The following is a 17,962-nucleotide window of genomic DNA, read 5'->3' on the forward strand; positions in this document are numbered from 1 at the left end:
GTCACAAAAAAAAAAAAAAAAGTCACACATGCAGACATACAGACAGGCAGACGTTTTCCAAAAATGGTCAAAATGGACTTAGCACACCTCAAAATGTGCAATTCTGCCGAAACTTGATATTTGAAAAGTTTTACGAATCAAATACTTTCTTTTATACCAGCTATAGCAGGAAGTAAAAATGAGTGACGCTACTTAGCGAAAGTCATGTCTTAACACTTAAAAATGGATAAATGAAATATGTTTACATCATTCATTAAATGCTTTCCTTCTTTTTTGTTTTTCCTTCCTCTGCCTGCAAATACTGACTTGTTGAGTCCATAAAAATTCAGGAGGTTGATTAGGTCTCTGTTGTCCCATTACTGATTCTCGAACAAAAGGCCAACGAAGAAAGTACTTCTGAAAAGGTCCACCTCAAGATTTTTTTATAGACTACCGCGCAATGACTAATTGAGCGAAGACTCTAGTTATCATCTGTATCTACGAAACAATAAATTCTAGCTGCTTCTGAAATTCAGAAATTTGATTTATCTAGTAATTGTACCACTTGAGGACTGATAGCAATGCTGAAGTAGGGTAGAACATTTTACGGAAAAGGTGAACAAAATGCTGTCTTGGGTGATGTTTAGTAATTGAATTTTGCATGATTACATTCGACGTAAATTCCGTATATTTAAGGATTTTGTTATCAAGGAAACAGTTGTAAAACACTTCTTTAAATGTGGAATCGATGGTATATTATTCAGACTGGCGAAAACGTGCTCCATAATTCAGTTGTATAGTACTTTTGTGTTGTTCAAAAATGTGCGTGGCCGTTTTAAAAAAACAAAGAACACGATCCAATATAGTTCAGAAAGTTATACAAAATTACAAAAAAAAAAAAAAAAAACATGGAGCTGAACCCTTCCAAAAAACGCAAGTGTTGTCACTGGATTCATTAAGCATGTCTCCTCTCTCATTGCATTTCTTCCCGTTACAAATACTACGTTACTAAACCGCTAGGATATACAAGCGTCAGTTAAGATATTTTGCTTTAATGCATTTTTCTCGTCACACACACACACACAAAAAAACCTTGAATTAAAAGAAAAAGAAGAAACATTGTGAATGATTATTGATGCTGGGTACTAAATTAGTAAAAGCAAAGACCGATAAAGTCTTCTTCCACACTTAGAGAACTTCACTAAAAGTTTTCCGCTGTATTTTTAACAGCCTTGGGTCACAAATTCATTTTCCAAACTATGTAATTAACTGATAACAACTGATAACAATAAGTAAAATTGTTACCAAAACGTTACTAAACTAACTAAACATGCAAATCATGTTTTCCTAAATTCATAGAAATAAGAAACAACTGCTTCCACTTTTCGTAGAAAATATACATTTATGAAAAATCCCTTCCACTCAAGTTTCTCAAGGATGCACTCCCAAAGCGACACTTACCCCCCGGCTTCTACGCCTTTCAGCACCTTTGCACGAGAACAACCAAATCTACCCTCCGAAGAGCAGAATACTTATCATTTCCTCCCAAAACTCCATCAATTGGCATATCATTTCCGCTCTTCTCGCCAGATGGCAGTGTATTCGACATCGGAAGCGGATGCGGGGACATCCATTCATCTGGGATGCTGAGGAGTAAGCCCGGTCCGGGGCATTCTCCAAGTTGCTCGCGAGAGTGTCCGGTTGGTGTGCGGACCGGATCGTTGGGTGTACACGCGTGTGTGTGTGTCATGGGGATTTTCTTCCCGATGCTGGACTTTTTTCCTTCGGCCGGACGGGGCCCCATTCGTCTGGCGGTTTGGATCTGCTGTTTGGCTGGATCTCTATGTGTCGTTTATTCAAGGAGGGATACGCAAGGTGAGTTAACATTAAAAAAATATATATTTATTAAAAAATTTAAAAATACTAAAATCTTAAGTGAGGGGACGTGTTTATAATTAATAAGTTTCGCGATAAATGATTAAGAACTTCATTAAAATAATTACCTTTTTTCGTTTTTTTCTAAACATGAAAAGATGTAGAAAATGATGAAATTCTAAAAAATTCTTCTGATAAGAAAAAAAAAATACAAACTTTGTGCTACTAGAGTTTTGGTTTTTCATACATTTCAGCTTTCTTTCTAATAAAAAGTTTTTGCAATACCATTCACGTATTCATAATGAATCAATTGTTTTAAATGGATGTTATTTAAAGTATGGATTAATGCTTAAATTGTTCTTAAAGGATAAACAAATTGTTTGAAATATGTATTATGTTGAGCGACTAAGATTTTTACTTGTTAAATAAATCAAAGTGAAGCGCACATTATCAATAACCTATATACGTGTGTTTGAAGGTCCTTTTTCAGTACATATACTTCTTAATATCGTCATACTGTTGAGGTTGTATCATATTATTAGGGAACTACTGTATACTAAAATTTGGCATAAAATCAAAAAAAAAAAAAAAAGCATAAGCTTTAAATAATAGTATGACCTATTTAAAACTAAAATGATGACGTATTGCAAAAGTCTATCTTTTTATTATTTATATGAAATGTTCTTCTCATCATATAAAGGAAAGTAAAATATAAAAAGAACCTCTCTTGAAGAGGTTTCAAAATAATTTAAATGACACCAGCACTGAACTTTTGAAACTGAGTTTGAGAATGAATGTTTTCAGTGGCTGAATTTTACTGATATTCAATGGTTGAGCATAAAATTAACAGCATTTGAAAATATCACTACACACTATAGTTATAATGTACTTCCTAATTTGACCCAGTTCATTTCAAGTTGAAGAATCTATGAAATTAAAGAAGAGCTTTTTCGTTAACTACCGCTTCGTAACGTGAGACTAATTTAGTATCTATAAACTAGTTTTCTTTTTGATATTCGTGATAGTTAAGTTTTTATTATTATACTACTTAAAAGTCATTTATTTTGAAATAATGCATTCGAGTAGTTGTTCCCTAAGCGTTAATAAACAAAATTATTCTGCACTTTCGGATGAAATAATATTAACTTCTACATAAGATATTTTTGAATGTTTCCTATAAAATGCAAATGTTGGAATATGTTGCTAGGAATTTAAAATAATTGAAGCGGTATGCATCGTATAAAATATTCAGTAAAGTTTGAAATATTCACACGTTCATTTTCTTAATATTTAAAAGAATTAGCTTATGTGCTTGTTTCTATGCTCGATCATTAAAGTCACAACATTTCTGCCTTAGCTCTGGCTATAGGGCGGTAACTTACTGAACTTACTGATTTAGCTTATAGTGTCGAATGACGCCGGATTTGTAGAGAACTTTTTATAGCTAAATATTATTGTCCTACGAAGCAGTAGGTAATACAGTGAAATCTACTTAAGTGAAACACCGGTTAATCGGACCAGGCGCTTATTCAGACCAAATCTTAAAGAACCAAAACAAATCCCATTACATTGTTCACTTATTGAGACCAAAAATCCGTTTAATCAGACCAAAGAATGAGAATAAAATGGAAAAAATTAAAAATCGTCCGCTTGAAGCAAGTTTCAAGTGGGTCAACAACTTAATAGTTAGTGCGCAATAAAAATTAACAATGGTTCCTTGTAAGTTTCATATGAACCCAGCAATATTTGCAGGAAAAAATGGTTAACGAAATTCTCATTGCATGGCGGCACTCGTCCAGCAAAGATCATAATTTCAGTGATATTTGAAATTTCTTCAGTTCATTAAACACGTTCAATATTATGTATTTTTTTAAAAATCTTTTGTAAGTAATTTACATTTGATTGGAATTTTTATTGAACGATTAGTACTTTTTAGCACTTATTTTTTCACTCTCAATCTTTTAGCTACTTCTTATTGTTGAATTGAATCGCTACTAACATAAAGGAATAACTAAAACCGCATCGGTCTGAACACGTTGTTAAACGAGTGTAAAAAGGTTATTCGCATTATTTAAATTTATTTTTTGATCGAAAATTTCTTAAACAGAAATATTTTTTGTATGCTCACCATAAATATGGGGCTCACAATAATATTTAAGGAATTAAAATGTTTTGTAAATAGCATGTGCGGTTAAGCTGCGCAGGTCTTGTTCGCTTAATCTGACCAGCCGGTCATTAGACCTCACAAAATGATCCTGTCTAATGAGCTCCTATTAACCAATATCTACTGTATCAAAAATTCTTGCTCTGTTAATTGCAGTTTTACAATTTTCTGTCGTTAGTTATATTTAAAGTCAAGTAAGCATTCGATTTTTGAATAAAAAAGGCTGTTATTTTATTACAAATACAAAAGGTATAATTATGCAAGCTTAAAATAAAATCCAGTAAATAAAAATAAGTGTGATGTAAACCTTAATAAGATTACGGCGTTGGATGATTTCTTCCAGTTTTTACTTTGAAAAAAAAGTTTTAAAATATAAACTACAAAAATAAATAAACAACCGTCAAATCTGTGTTATTATCAAAGAGAAGAGCAAAATACATACAATAGGCATAGAATTATTCAAATTTACACATGTGAAAATTATAGTGTTTTTTCTTTTGAATAAACAAACCTTTTTTAATGATTCACCACTAATTGTGACTTTTGTCCATATTTCTAAGCAATACAGAACTGCCTAAGTTTTCTTAACTTTTTTTCGCAGTTATGTTTTTTTCTGTAATTAGTGATGTGTTTTTCAAAATTTAGTAACATTTCAATTTGGATAGTACTTATGAATGTAGGACGACAGGTATTGCCTATATATAATTTTCTACATAAATGCTTAAACTGAAACAGCTTTCAAATCTCAGCTAAATAACCATTGCTTAAAAAATCTTATTAAAAAAAATTGAGATTGTGATTAATTAAATACAAATAACTACTTTGTTGTTATCATCAAGCAACTTTCCTCTCATATTTTAAACGATTGCCAATCAGTAACGTACTGCAACCACTATGATTCCACGTCTTGAATGCATTACAATAATTGTTTCCATAGCAACAAGGTTCTTGCGATTTATTGTCTTGCTGCAATTTCCAAGTGACATATCGGCACAACAAAATCATCAAGATTTGATACTTTAACAGCTTAACGCATACTTTTTGTTTTATCTAGTTTGCTCCTTATCAGTCGGCTTCAAATCACTCCATTACAGCCACTGCTTTGATTTAAAAAAAAAAGGGAGACAAAATGGTAGTCGTGAGTCGGTGCCTAACACTCATCGAGTTACTTGATAGGAGAGTTTTCTTGCTTTTGTCTTATTTAGTACGCAAATGTGGAAAGCTGCCCCTGGGAGTCATCCAGGAAGGCAGATTCTCTCCCCAACAAGCTTTGCACTTAGCAAATCACAAAATAAACAATGGCGCTGTATAACCCGTAAGGGAGCCATTAAATACAAGGAAAATCTGTAGTTGGAATATATTTACTTTATTTTTTCCTCGGATTTATGTTATGTCGTCATTTGTTATAAAACGATGATGCTATAAGACAATTAGAAGATTACCCAAAGCCTTGTATTCGAACCTCAACAAAATTTTAAGGATAAGTGTTAGAAAAACACTTGGTTCTTAATATATTTTTAAAAATAACTATTACTAAAGTCATCTTTTAGAATTGTTTACCATCCACAAAAGATACAACTTATTAAAAACCCCTTTTAAACGCTGATTATTATAGTAAATGTAAATGCGATTGACTATATATTTTTAATGATATATTACCGAGTACAAAAATGTCCTCTTTCTGAAATAACATTTATGATACGTTTATTTTAACACGTTTTCTTGAAAAATTAATGTCATAGAATTTGATTTTCTTTTTAGCAAATCATAAGTTTAGGGCATTTATATGAGTAGTTTTCCTTTTCTGATATGTTTTAAAGGGATGTTTTCTTTTTGACTAGAATTTCTGTTTTCACTTAACCAATAAAAAAGCTTTTTTTTTTTTTAAGTTATCTGTCAGCACAAAGCTATTAGTATAGGCAAAGATGTGTCACAAGTATATAAATAAATACAATAAATATTTTAAATCTATGCGCTTGAAAAGAGTACTAATGAAATGCTGGAGTCAATGTGGTCCTGTTGACTAGGTTACTGTTAAAAGTGAAATTTCTTTTAATTCATTTTAATGCTTTATATACTAAACCAGTTGCTTTAAACGAAAATCATCGTCATAGAGTCAGTTTTGAAAAGTAACTTTATAACTTTTATAGAATTTCACAATTTTGCCACTAAGAAAATCTTTCTTTTATCGCTCGCTGAAACAAAATTCGTCACGCCAAAATTGTTGAGGTTTTCAAAATTTTTAGAACTTTCTTCATATAAAAGCTAAATATTTTTGTTTCTTAAAAAAGTAAATTGTTTTTAGCTTTAACATGCAGTATAATGAATGTTAGCTTTAACTTTGGCCATATTAAAAAAAAAAATCATGACGTTGGATTGAATGAAATGCCTTAGTCAGTATACGATAAAAATTCTCATGATAAAAATTTGTTTAAAATTTTTTTTTGTTGTTGAGAAAGGTTTACACCTTAGATTGCGGAAAATATATAATTTTTAAAATACTTCCCAACTTTGAAAGTTGGGTTTGAAGTTATATGTGGGGGGAAATATTTGAGTGGTTTTGCAACTGTGGTCTCGAGAAAAAGTATTTTAACAAAGAAGTGTTTAGTTTCTCCTAATATGCGTGTGCAAAGTTAGAATAGACAATGTGCAGGAACAATGTCAATTATTGTTCCTGAAAACTGTTTTACCGTCATGTGCAATATAATAACTTAATAAGAACTTTAAGAAAATATTTCAAGCAATGCCAATGCTTCCGTTGCTTTGCTTATATTCTATTCACAATGTTAATAGAAAGCAATATATTGTAGTTTTGTTCTATATGAAAGATATAAATATTTTAATTTACAAAAAGTATTATCATTGAAAAGAAATCGAAACCTTGCAACAGTTATAATTTCAGGTGTCACTATAATTGTGGAGAAACTTGTTAATTTACTTCTGCATCAACTGTTTAATATATACCAATTTAATGAAAATTTCCTAAAAGGAGGAGAAAACATTCCTTTACAGTAGAAAAGATGAAAACACGAGTTTTCAAAGCACTTTCCCCATTTCATGCTCAAAAAAAATTTTAATACGTCTTCATTCTACATCACATTACAAAGAAAGAAAAAAATGAATGAAAAAAAAACTTTATCATCTGCAGTACCAAGATTTTTGCGCTAAAAATAGCTAAAAATCAAATAATTAATAAAGAGGAAAAGAAGACGAAAATAAGGTTGTTTCATTTTACATTGTACATAAGCTAACATAAGCAAGTAATATGAACCTCATATCGCTAGTCAACAAGTTCCTGTAATGTGATAATTCTAGGATGAAATTGAATACTTTTGCTTACTTTGAAATTTATATAACGTTTTTATCAACTTCTGATAATCTTAGGTATCAGAAAAAGAAATTGTAGCTAATAATTCGCTGATTATATTAAAAAGAGCAAAAATAATTACCGAAGTATGTAAGTTTTCGATAGAGATAGGTAATATCTGGTAATATTTTAATCATGTATTAAGCAAATGCAGTCTGCTCCAGTCATGAAAAAGTTGCCTCTAAATATCAAAACGTATGAAAATACAAGAAATTTTGAAAAATTGTTACTCATATTCCTTTTTTTTTTGTTATAAGTCAAAAATAATTTTTGTTATTATGAAATGATAAAGTTTTTGTCAATCATACTTTAAATATTATTTGAGACCTACTAATATTCGGTGCAGTATTTTTATTTATTTGATGCTAATCTTATTTCTATTTTGAGTGCCAACTGATACAATCACTCAAGTGCATGCGGGACAAAGTAGATGGGGTAAAATGAAATAATTCATTTTACGTACTTATTGAATCACTTCATAATGTACTTATGTATTTAGTGATTAAATTATTTTCCTATTCATTAACTATTGTATTCACTCATTCATTACACAGTGCGGAAAAAAAAAAAGAAAAAACCCTACAAAATCTTCTGACATAATTCTTGCTAATTCTTATATAAAATAACCTCCTGAATCCAAAAATGACCATTGTCACGTCTCATATTTTGAAACGGTGTCTCTTAATTTTTTCAGTTTTCACCAGTTTTCTAGCAAAGAAAAAGGGGTACCAGAACCAGAAGAGATGGGATCGTTTAACACTCTTTTGAGGGACTAAAGAGGTGCAAAGTTCAAAATCATGAGCATTTAAATCATTTCTCCTAATTTTTTTTAAATTATAAAAACCGAACTTTTTTCTAGGAGTTTGTTTTACAATTTTTTTCTTTTATTTTTCGACCTAAAGCCAGAAAAATGACTCACTCCTATGAGTCATATATCCAAAAAAAAAATCACGTTGCAAAAAATAAATAAACAAATAAATAAAATATTTTCGAAGCAATATATTTTGCATTGTCAGAGTGACCTTCAAACCTTCAGTTCGTGTTTTCAAAGAACCTTCTATATAATTCAAATTAATTCCCAAATATAATTAAGATTGAAATAATCATAAGAATGCTTATAATCATCATTAAAAAATATTTATATTTCGGGGGATGCACTGTTCCCATTATTTTTCACTATATCAAAAAGTAATAAACAATGAAGTCAATGCATACCCAGAAATATAAACATAAATATCAATGCTACTTCATAAGCAATTTAAAGGTTTTTTTTAAATCATAATGACTGAGAATGTAAGTTGAAGGTTCTTCACTGAAGATCTGAGATGCGAATATCACAGATGGTATCATAATATATAAATCAATTAATAAATTTATTTATTCGTTTATTGTTTCATTTTCTATTCATTCATTTATTCATTATTTCGTTTATTTACTCATTCCTCTTTTAATCACATGTAGTTTTAACGCTCCAATAGAAAATAATTTATTGAAAAAAATATTTTTTTTTTCACTTATCCCTATGGAAAAAAAATGTTTTTTTACTTGTTTATATATATATATATATATATATATATATATATATATATATATATATATATATATATATATATATATATTTGAAGTTGCAAATTCACTGCCAAAAATATAAGGTAATGTTTCAAAGCAAATTTTAATATAAAATACATTGTTCTTTCTTATGTACTTTCCAGTTCGTAAGATCTACAAGAAATGCATACATGCATACGTAAATGACTAGGAAACTTTAAAAAACAGACGATTCGAAGCAAATTTTTGCATGAAAAAGTACGTGAATAAACGAAAAAAAAATCAATAAAATGTGAAAATATTTATTGAAAAGAGAAAATAAAAATTAAAGAAAAAAAGAAAACAGAAAAGTTTACGCATAGTTATAATTCTACCACCAGCAACACGACGTCGCATCACCCAAGTTTCATTCGAAGCAATGGAACACTTGACTCGCTATCTACCAACCATAATGAAATGGATTGAGACACCAAAAGATACAGCAAAGGAGGATAATGTCAGAACTGAAATGATTGAAAACTAAATGCGGAACAAGCATTGAAAACGTAGCAATTTCGCAAGTGACACTGAAATATTGCAGTTGAAGGAAGAAATAAATAAATAACTAAATGGCAAAAAAATCTTCGGCTGCAAAAGGAATTGTGTCAAAGCAGACGGTCCCGAAGGTTATAGGAAAGCTAGTTCTTGAAGAAGCTGTAAGTTTCACTTCAGTTAATAAAGTATTTTATTCATCATTTTCGATGAATAAGGCAGTTGGGCTGAAAAATTGATTTTAATGCCGTTCAAAAAACATTTGCAATTAATAAATGATTTAAATCAAGTTTTCTTTGGGTTTGTCCCTCGATTCTAATTTTAGAAGTTTTTAGTATGTAGTTATTCTTATAAATCAGTCTCTTGCCTCTTCCCCAATTGCCAAAACTACAAGTTAGAAAAATATGTTTGATTGACAATGCAACATTTCTTAAAAATATTCCTATTTTAATGAAATAATTTTGAAGTTTTTAGTTTTTTATCCCCCTCCCCCCAACATTAAACGTCATACGCGAATCAGAAACATAACTATTTGTTTATTTCTTTTAATTATTTTTCTCATATATTGGAGTCTAAAGAAAAACTTTTTTTTTATGTATATTAGAGGTCAATTAGATATGATATCCAATTTTGATTGACTCTAATAAAAAGTTTTCACGAAAAAAAAGTTATAACTTATTGTAAAAATGATGGTAATTTACTCTGTCAACATAACATTCGATATGTGCTTGTTAGTTTCTACTACTGAACTTTTGAAGAGTCTAATGGAAAACTACGAATATTTGAAAATAAACATTTTTTAGTGTTACAGCACAAGTAAAAGTTAGTGTAAAATGTCCGTTACAAAAGCAAAACATAACTAAACAAATTCAAACACCATAACAAAATATGTTGAACAAATAAAAACCCAATATATTAATTCACCGATTATTTTTTCTGTGAAAAACAACTTATACATTGTTTTTCAATTGTAGCTAAATAAATAAAATTGCTGCACAAACAGTAAAGAAGCAAAATAAAGATTACATTTCAAAAGTCATTCGCAGTTTCTTTCACGCTGTGCTTAATGCACTGCTATAAATTTCGTAAATATTTAGTTGAATACTATTTCATCAATCTATTGGTTCAAACTTGATGTTTCACTGTGATAATGATATGATACAATAATAATAATAATAATAATAATAATAATCATAATAACAATAATAGCAATAATAATAGTAATAATAATAATGATAATAACAATAATAGCAATAATAATAGTAATGAAAATAATAGAAATAACAATAATAATAATAAAATTAATAATTATAACCATTATTATTTTATTATTATTATTATTAGCAGCAGTAGTAGGTTATAGTAGTAGTAGTAGTAGTAGTAGTAATCTTACTTCTATTATTATTATTATTATTATTATTATTATTATTATTATTATTATTATTATTATTATTATTATTATTGTTATTATTATTATTATTAATTATTGTTATTTGATTCAAACATTTAGTTCTATTTTTTAATTGGTGTTATAGAAAATGTATAAACTTAGTTCTTAGGAACTAAAGTTTCAATTTTGATAAAAGAAAATATCATATACATTTCAACAACAAAGTCTCTTTTGCTACTTGCTATGTGACAAAAACTTCTTCCGAATAAAATGTTTTGAAGCAAATCCTCCTGCTAAATCAGGATTTATATAGAATATAACCTTTTCTGTTGAGCTTAATGGTGAGTTTTTGAATTTAGAGAGGAACGAGAAGTTGTAAAGTCAAAAAAATGAAATATGGGAATGAGGTGTCCTTTTAAGATATTTCATGCAGTATGGATATTCTTTTTTATTTCGTACTATTCCTTCAAAGGTTTTTGGAGGCAGAGTGGAGTCAGCTAGCATAATGATCTGTATATATCTCGTCTCATCCGTCTGTTTCTTTTCTTTCCTTTGTGATTGAAATATTTTTCTTAATAATAAATTTGAAATTATATCAAAAAATAAATATATAAAGAGTTATTACAGTTTTTGATTATTGGCGTTTTTACTTACTTTTAATCTATTTTGAAATTTTCGAAAAGGTAGGCAAAAATATCGGTGTACATAATTTATTGGAGAACCGAACTGAGTATTACTCTAGAATAACACATTGACTTTACGATTATGTTTTCGAATCTATCCTTAAATTGGCAGTATATATTCAGGTCATCCTTTATTATACATTAACTTTATTTTTTTTCGGTTGCGATTCCATATAAATACCTAATTTAGACTGAGCCAAGTGATGCTAGTTAAAGTAGCAAATGTACCGTTCAATTTTACCGTTAGTTGAAATAATTTTCTGTTATTATTTTGATTTATAATACCTTTTATTTAAATTATTTTTGAAACACAATATTTATAAAATTTTAGCACAGACCATTAACTCGCTGAAAGCACTTATTCAAAAAAAAAAAAAAAAAAAAAAGCTCTTCGTTTTGTTCAATTAAACCTCATAATTTCCGCAGATTTTTAATGCCTATATGAATGTAGAAGTTTCGACTTGAATACACAGACACACGTCGTGCTCGTTTTGAGAGCTATACTTGTGATTTGAAATAAATATTTAACAAACTCCCACTGTTTGGCAGAACTTTTAGCAAAACGTTCTCTCAGTAAAATAATGCAATAATATTCAGCCTAAAAAAAGAGAAACAAAATATTAATATTAATGGTGGGTAAAAAGCGGAATTATCTATATTGGCAGCAAAATATGTGCTTTGTATCCATTACGTTTATACTGGAGTTTCTAAAGATATTTCTATTTACCGGATGTCAAAATAGCCTAACGCGCCAAAATTAATGAGTAAAATTGATTTTAAGCAATCACTATCCACCGCTCATTTTCCCCCATTTGTGTCGATTTCATAATTTCGATTTATGTGAGCAGAAAATGCATGAATCATGTATAATGTCGTCCAACTCGAACCATCCAAATACCAATTTAGCACCGGATACTCTAACATTTATACTATCCGATTTGAAATAAATAATTGCTATGAACTGTTAGAATCGTGAGAATTTTGTGATTTGAAGATTTTTACGAGAAAAGTAAGTGCTCCTTATCTCTATTCACGTGACATTATCACTAGGTTAAAGGTTACATTCATTTTGTTTCCTTTTTACTAGTTAGGTGCAGTGAAAAAATATTTTATTTCGTATACACCGAGAATACAACTGAAAGAAAGTTTTTCAGACATGTGTTTTAAAAATAAGCATGATATTTGAAAGATAGGGGAGAGTGTTGTACCTTGGGACACTGTTAGTTTCTAAGATTATGTTCTTAGCAGCAATGTTTTTGCCATGTTTTTTTTTTTTTTTTTTTTTTTTTTATAATCTCTAATAGTAACTTTCACCGCTAAATGTTGCCATAGTAATAATCAACATCAAAAGACAAATTGATTATTTTGTGAGAGAAAGAATATTTCATGACTGCAAAGTAAATATTTTCTTCATTTTAATTTAATTTTTTGTCTTTGTATTTGTAAATCTAACCAACTGAATTTCATTTTGTTATAAACGAGAAGTACTTTAAATATTTTGTTTAAGAGAAAATAATGAAAGTTCATCTAGATTTAACATCATTTTGGTATTTCTTAAACCACGTGGTGGTTATACATCGGGACAGCCAAACATATTGTACCTTCGGACACGTCTCAAAGTACAACATATGCATGGTTCTTAAAAATTAAGATATGTTTAGGAGCATGAAAAAATGTTTTAATCTAATATAGTCTTTTAAACACATTAAATGTTGCATAATAATTTTATTAATTCGTTATTTAAGATTTATTAATCATTATTCATAATTCAATTTATTACCATAATAAACATTTTTTTTTTGTGAAAAATTGGTTGACGTATATGACTGTTTCCTGTATCATGAAAATTGTTCCATGGTACAACAGGATCTCTCCCAAGGTACAATAGGATGTTGTCCCTTAGGAGAGTTTGGAATTTTTACTTTAAAAATGATTGGTAATATTTTATTTTCAAACTATTTGAACTTTAAAAAATATGTTGTTGTTGTTACATATGCCTTTATTTAGGAGGATGTAAAAGACATGATCAGGATCCATGTAAAAGGCAGCCAAGAACAGGAAAAGTAATTGCAATAAACAATTGAACATACAACAAAAGTAACGATTTAAAAACAAAAAGAAATCTGTAAATTAGAGAATTTCACAATTATAACAGAAATAAAGAGGAAGTCATTTCAAGGAGTCCATGACAGATCGAGCAGAACAATAAAGCTTTTCGAGTAATTTTATTTTTTGATCAGTTGGGTCAATTTTTGAGCAGGAGAGATGAGTAGCATTTATGTTGCCAGAACCGCAAATTAGACAGGTACTAAATGTAAAGATACATATCTTGTGGAGGTAACAGCCAGACAATCATAGCCGTTAGATAGTCTAAAAAGGGCCACAGCTTCCGCTCGAGGTTTTTTACAGTAAGTCCTCCACATCTCTTGAATTTTGACCCAAGGTTTGTCGTTCGAGTTGGCTTTGTTCATGGCCATAAGTTGATCTTGAATTTGGTTTTTGCAGAAACGAGTAAGTGACTTACTGAGAATGGGACAGTTCACTTGGCGAAGCAAAGAACCTTGCTTGGCCAGGGATTCAGCCATTTCGTTTCCAATGATGCCCACGTGTGAGGGATCCCACTGGAAGATAATGGTCTTATTTGCAACTCTTAGAAGAGTCACGTTCTTTTTAATTTTAAAGATGACATTTGACTCGGTGATTCGGTTATTTGTAACTGCCTGAATAGCTGCTCTGAAGTCAATCAAGATCACAGCTCTAGAGAAGTCGTTTAGTCTAGATTGAAGATTATGAAGCGCCAGGAAAATGGAATGGATCTCTGCATAAAAGTTTGATTTGTGAGAACCAACAGGTTCTCGGACGGAGAAAAGATTACTATATACACTAGCGCCAGCTATTTTTCTGCTAAAATGAGCCGTCAGTGAATACTCTCAGCCATTCATTTTCAGGGTATTGCTCGTAGAACTGACACTGTGCGTTTGCTCTTAGAATGGTGTCCGGGATGTTCATTTTATCTTGATTGTTAATCTGTAAATGAATCTTGATTTTGTGAAGTTGAGGGGGTTAACCAAGTTACCGCTCTTAAAAGGTAATCAGGATACATGTCTCGCAAAAGCCCGCTGCAGGCATCAATTGAAGGCACCTGAGATTTTAGTGCTACAGGGAAAGTATAGTTAGTCCAGCTGTGTTTGAAGAGATTAGTTTAATATTTGAAAATATTGCTTGTTTCTTTATTTTTGAGGCAATGGGAGCGTTACCGGTATAGATTTGCATAGCTCGAATAGGTGTCGTTTTGACAGCACCGGAGATCATTCGTAGTGCCTTGTTTTTTGAAATTTCTAAAGAGTCGATCTTGTCCTTTGCGGCTGTAATCACAATTTCACTGCCGTATTTAATAACAGGTTTAATATAGGTGTTATAACGTTAAAAAATATAAGGTATAGAAATATGTTTGGGTATTTCAATGTGACTTTTAGATTTTAAATCTGATTTCAATAATTGTTGTTAAAAATTAAAATATGAAAAATGTGGAAATTTCTAAAGAGTCAATCTTGACTTTTGCGACTGTATTCATAATTTCACTGCCGTATTTAATGACAGGTTCAATACAGTGTTATAACGTTAAAAAATATCTTGTAGAGAAACATGTTTGGGAGATATTTCAATATGACTTTTAGTTTTTTAAATTTGATTTAAGTAATTGACGTTAAAAATTAAAATATGAAAAGTGTTCCAAGGTGCGACTCTCCCTAAAGGAAAGCAAACCGCTTTGTTTCTTCTATTCTTTGAAAAAATTATAACAAAATTCCCGAGACCAGATCCAGTAACGCTTTGATGAATGAAAATCAAAGGTAAGACCGCGACATATTAATGACCATTATGTCAATACTAGAGAGCTTCTACATTTCTGCAACTTGATTTCAAATTGAAATGCCAGTTTTGTTTGAAAATATCAGCATTCAAAAAGTGAAAGTTTTTGTTTCTCGTTGTAATTTATAGTTCCTGAGATATTTTAACAGAACTAATCATAATTCTAATTTGAATTTTTGATTTTTAATACAAAGTTGTCGTTCAAGTTGCAGTAATAGACCCGTGATTCAGTTTCACCGTTACATTACACCTGATTATTTATTGCAATCTTACGATATATTTAGTATTTTTTTCCCAACATTGAAAAACAGAGAAGTGCTTTGTTTTGATTATAGTTTCAAGGAAAAAAAAAATGAACTTGTCTTTAACTCACTTCTCATAAGGGCACCTCTTTTTTGCACATTAAGTAAAATTTCACACTGCATCTTAAGAACAAGTTAAAATTGTTAGACGGTAAAAAACATTTTATGTGTGTACAATGAGTTTTACCAACTGACTTATACACAATGATGTTTGTAATAAAGAAACATAAACAAAATATGAAAATTAAATATAGATTTTTTGGTGGAACGTTTTTTGTGAGATTCTTGGCAGTTAAAAAAAACGTAGTTTTTTTTTTTAAATTTCTTTTTTGTTATTGTCATTGTATTTTAATTCAAAATTACCACCATAGATATATCCCATCCCCTCTTATTAAGAATATGCTTTATTCCTTTGTTTCGAACATTTCTCCGACACGCGTATATGTATATATTTTAAATATATTAAGTTTGAAGGGAAATTTGTCGGACGACGAGGCAATTCGCACCTGTTATACTGATTCTTTGGTGTCTTAATAAGTGTGTAAGGCTTTTCAGGTAGTGCAGTGGAGAAGATGAACTAATTGCAATGGAAAAATTATTGAATAATTTCTTGATACATTAATTATGCTACAACTAAACATAAAAATATCAATAAGTCTTGTTTTATCCACTTAATAAAATTAAAATGAAAAATCAAAGAAATCCGTATATCCTTCGGTTCGATAATTTGCTTTATTTGACCTAAGTTAACTTAAAACGTGTTTTCCTTTCATCAAAAGCCTATATATTTTTGTTAAAAAGGTGAAATGCATCCAAAGCCATGTTGAGTTCATTAAACTATAAACCATGTAAGGTTAGATACATCAAATCGGACTAAGAAGCATTTGAGTTTTTAAATCCCTTACAGTTAAGAAAAAAAATCGACATTTTCGAAAGACATGATATTTATATTAATAAGCTTTACACAGTTTTATTTGTCACTTTTATCTTTTTAACTACAAATAAAACACAAAAGTAAAGAATAAAAACTCCAAAGAAAAGATGTTCTTGAATTTCTCTTATTTTACCAGAATAAATCTAGGTTAACATTGAAAAGTAATAAATGGAATTAAAATCCTAATCCAACTAACCAGTAAAAAACAAGCTCAGAAGAAAATATTTCGTTCTGTTTCCCACCCATTTTCCGATTCTTTTTCATTTCATGCAAATGCTTTCCGCCCAATTTAATTTAGTTCCTATTAAACAATGACGCATCGTTCATTAGACCTTCCATTAATCAACAAATGCTTATGCAACAGTTTTCGCTGCCTTTTAATTTTTTTCCCTTCTGAATTTGTGCCGTTCCGTTGCATTTCCATCATTGTTTACTTAATTAGAACAGTACAAAAAGCAATTTTTAGGGCTGCTTTCTCGTTTAATTTATTATTTTTAATTTTCGATTCAGTTTGCCAAGTTGGCGATCAACTCAAACAAAAAAACTTTTTAAATAGTTTTTCTTATCTATTAGTTGTTTGAATCATCATAAAAATTTTCTTTTACTTAAAAAGCTTTGAAACTTCATTTTTCGTACTTTAAAAAAATGTTTAAAAAATTAAAAATGATTTTAATCTATATACATAAACTAGAGGACCCAACAGACGTTGTTCTGTTCATACTTTGTAAATTGAAATGTTAAGAAGTTTCAATAAAGTATCAAGTGTTTGAATTTTTTGCTGTAAAAAAATTGTAAAAAAAAATTATTTTAAGATACTTGAAGCCATAATGCGTACAGTTATTACGACTTGATTTATTAATTGCGCACTGAGCAGTTGTTTCATTAGCTACTTTACCCCCTCGTACAAGAAAAATCATCATATATTGCATGGTTTGTTTTTTCAGCCACACTCAAAGGATAAGAATCTTCCTCAGATATTTTGTGTGAAAAAATAACTACCCTGTACATCTAGAACAAACGCGAAATCCCACTGCAACATCCTCCATGTGAAAAATAATTTAAATTTCAAAAAGCATTCGTTTAAAAAATGATAAAGGTAAAAAAAGTTCTTTAAATAAGCAAAAATCACTCATCCCCCCCCCCGATGTAAAATAAACATATTCCTTAACTAAAATGACTAAACACCCTTTAAAAACCAAAAACAATTATTTGCAATTTAAAATATTTTGCCAAATAACCAAAAAATACATTAAATTGCATTAACAGTATCTTTAAAACTAGAATAATCGCGCAACTGTATTGTTTATCACCAAAGTTGC

The 17,962-nt window shown here is 29.7% G+C and overlaps 1 protein-coding gene across 1 annotated transcript in view; it reads left to right on the forward strand.

Annotated features, from left to right (window-relative positions):
- The first annotated feature begins 1,718 nt into the window (after nt 1-1,718).
- The window catches only part of LOC129234142 (suppressor of lurcher protein 1-like), a 406,504-nt gene continuing 390,260 nt past the window's right edge, over nt 1,719-17,962 (forward strand). The window contains exon 1 of the mRNA XM_054868036.1: nt 1,719-1,854. Within this exon, the coding sequence (XP_054724011.1) occupies nt 1,728-1,854 (127 nt within the window). The 5' untranslated portion in view covers nt 1,719-1,727. The remainder of the gene's footprint in view (nt 1,855-17,962) is intronic.

This window comes from Uloborus diversus, chromosome 1 (assembly GCF_026930045.1).
Source record: "Uloborus diversus isolate 005 chromosome 1, Udiv.v.3.1, whole genome shotgun sequence".
Lineage (NCBI taxonomy): Eukaryota > Metazoa > Arthropoda > Arachnida > Araneae > Uloboridae > Uloborus > Uloborus diversus.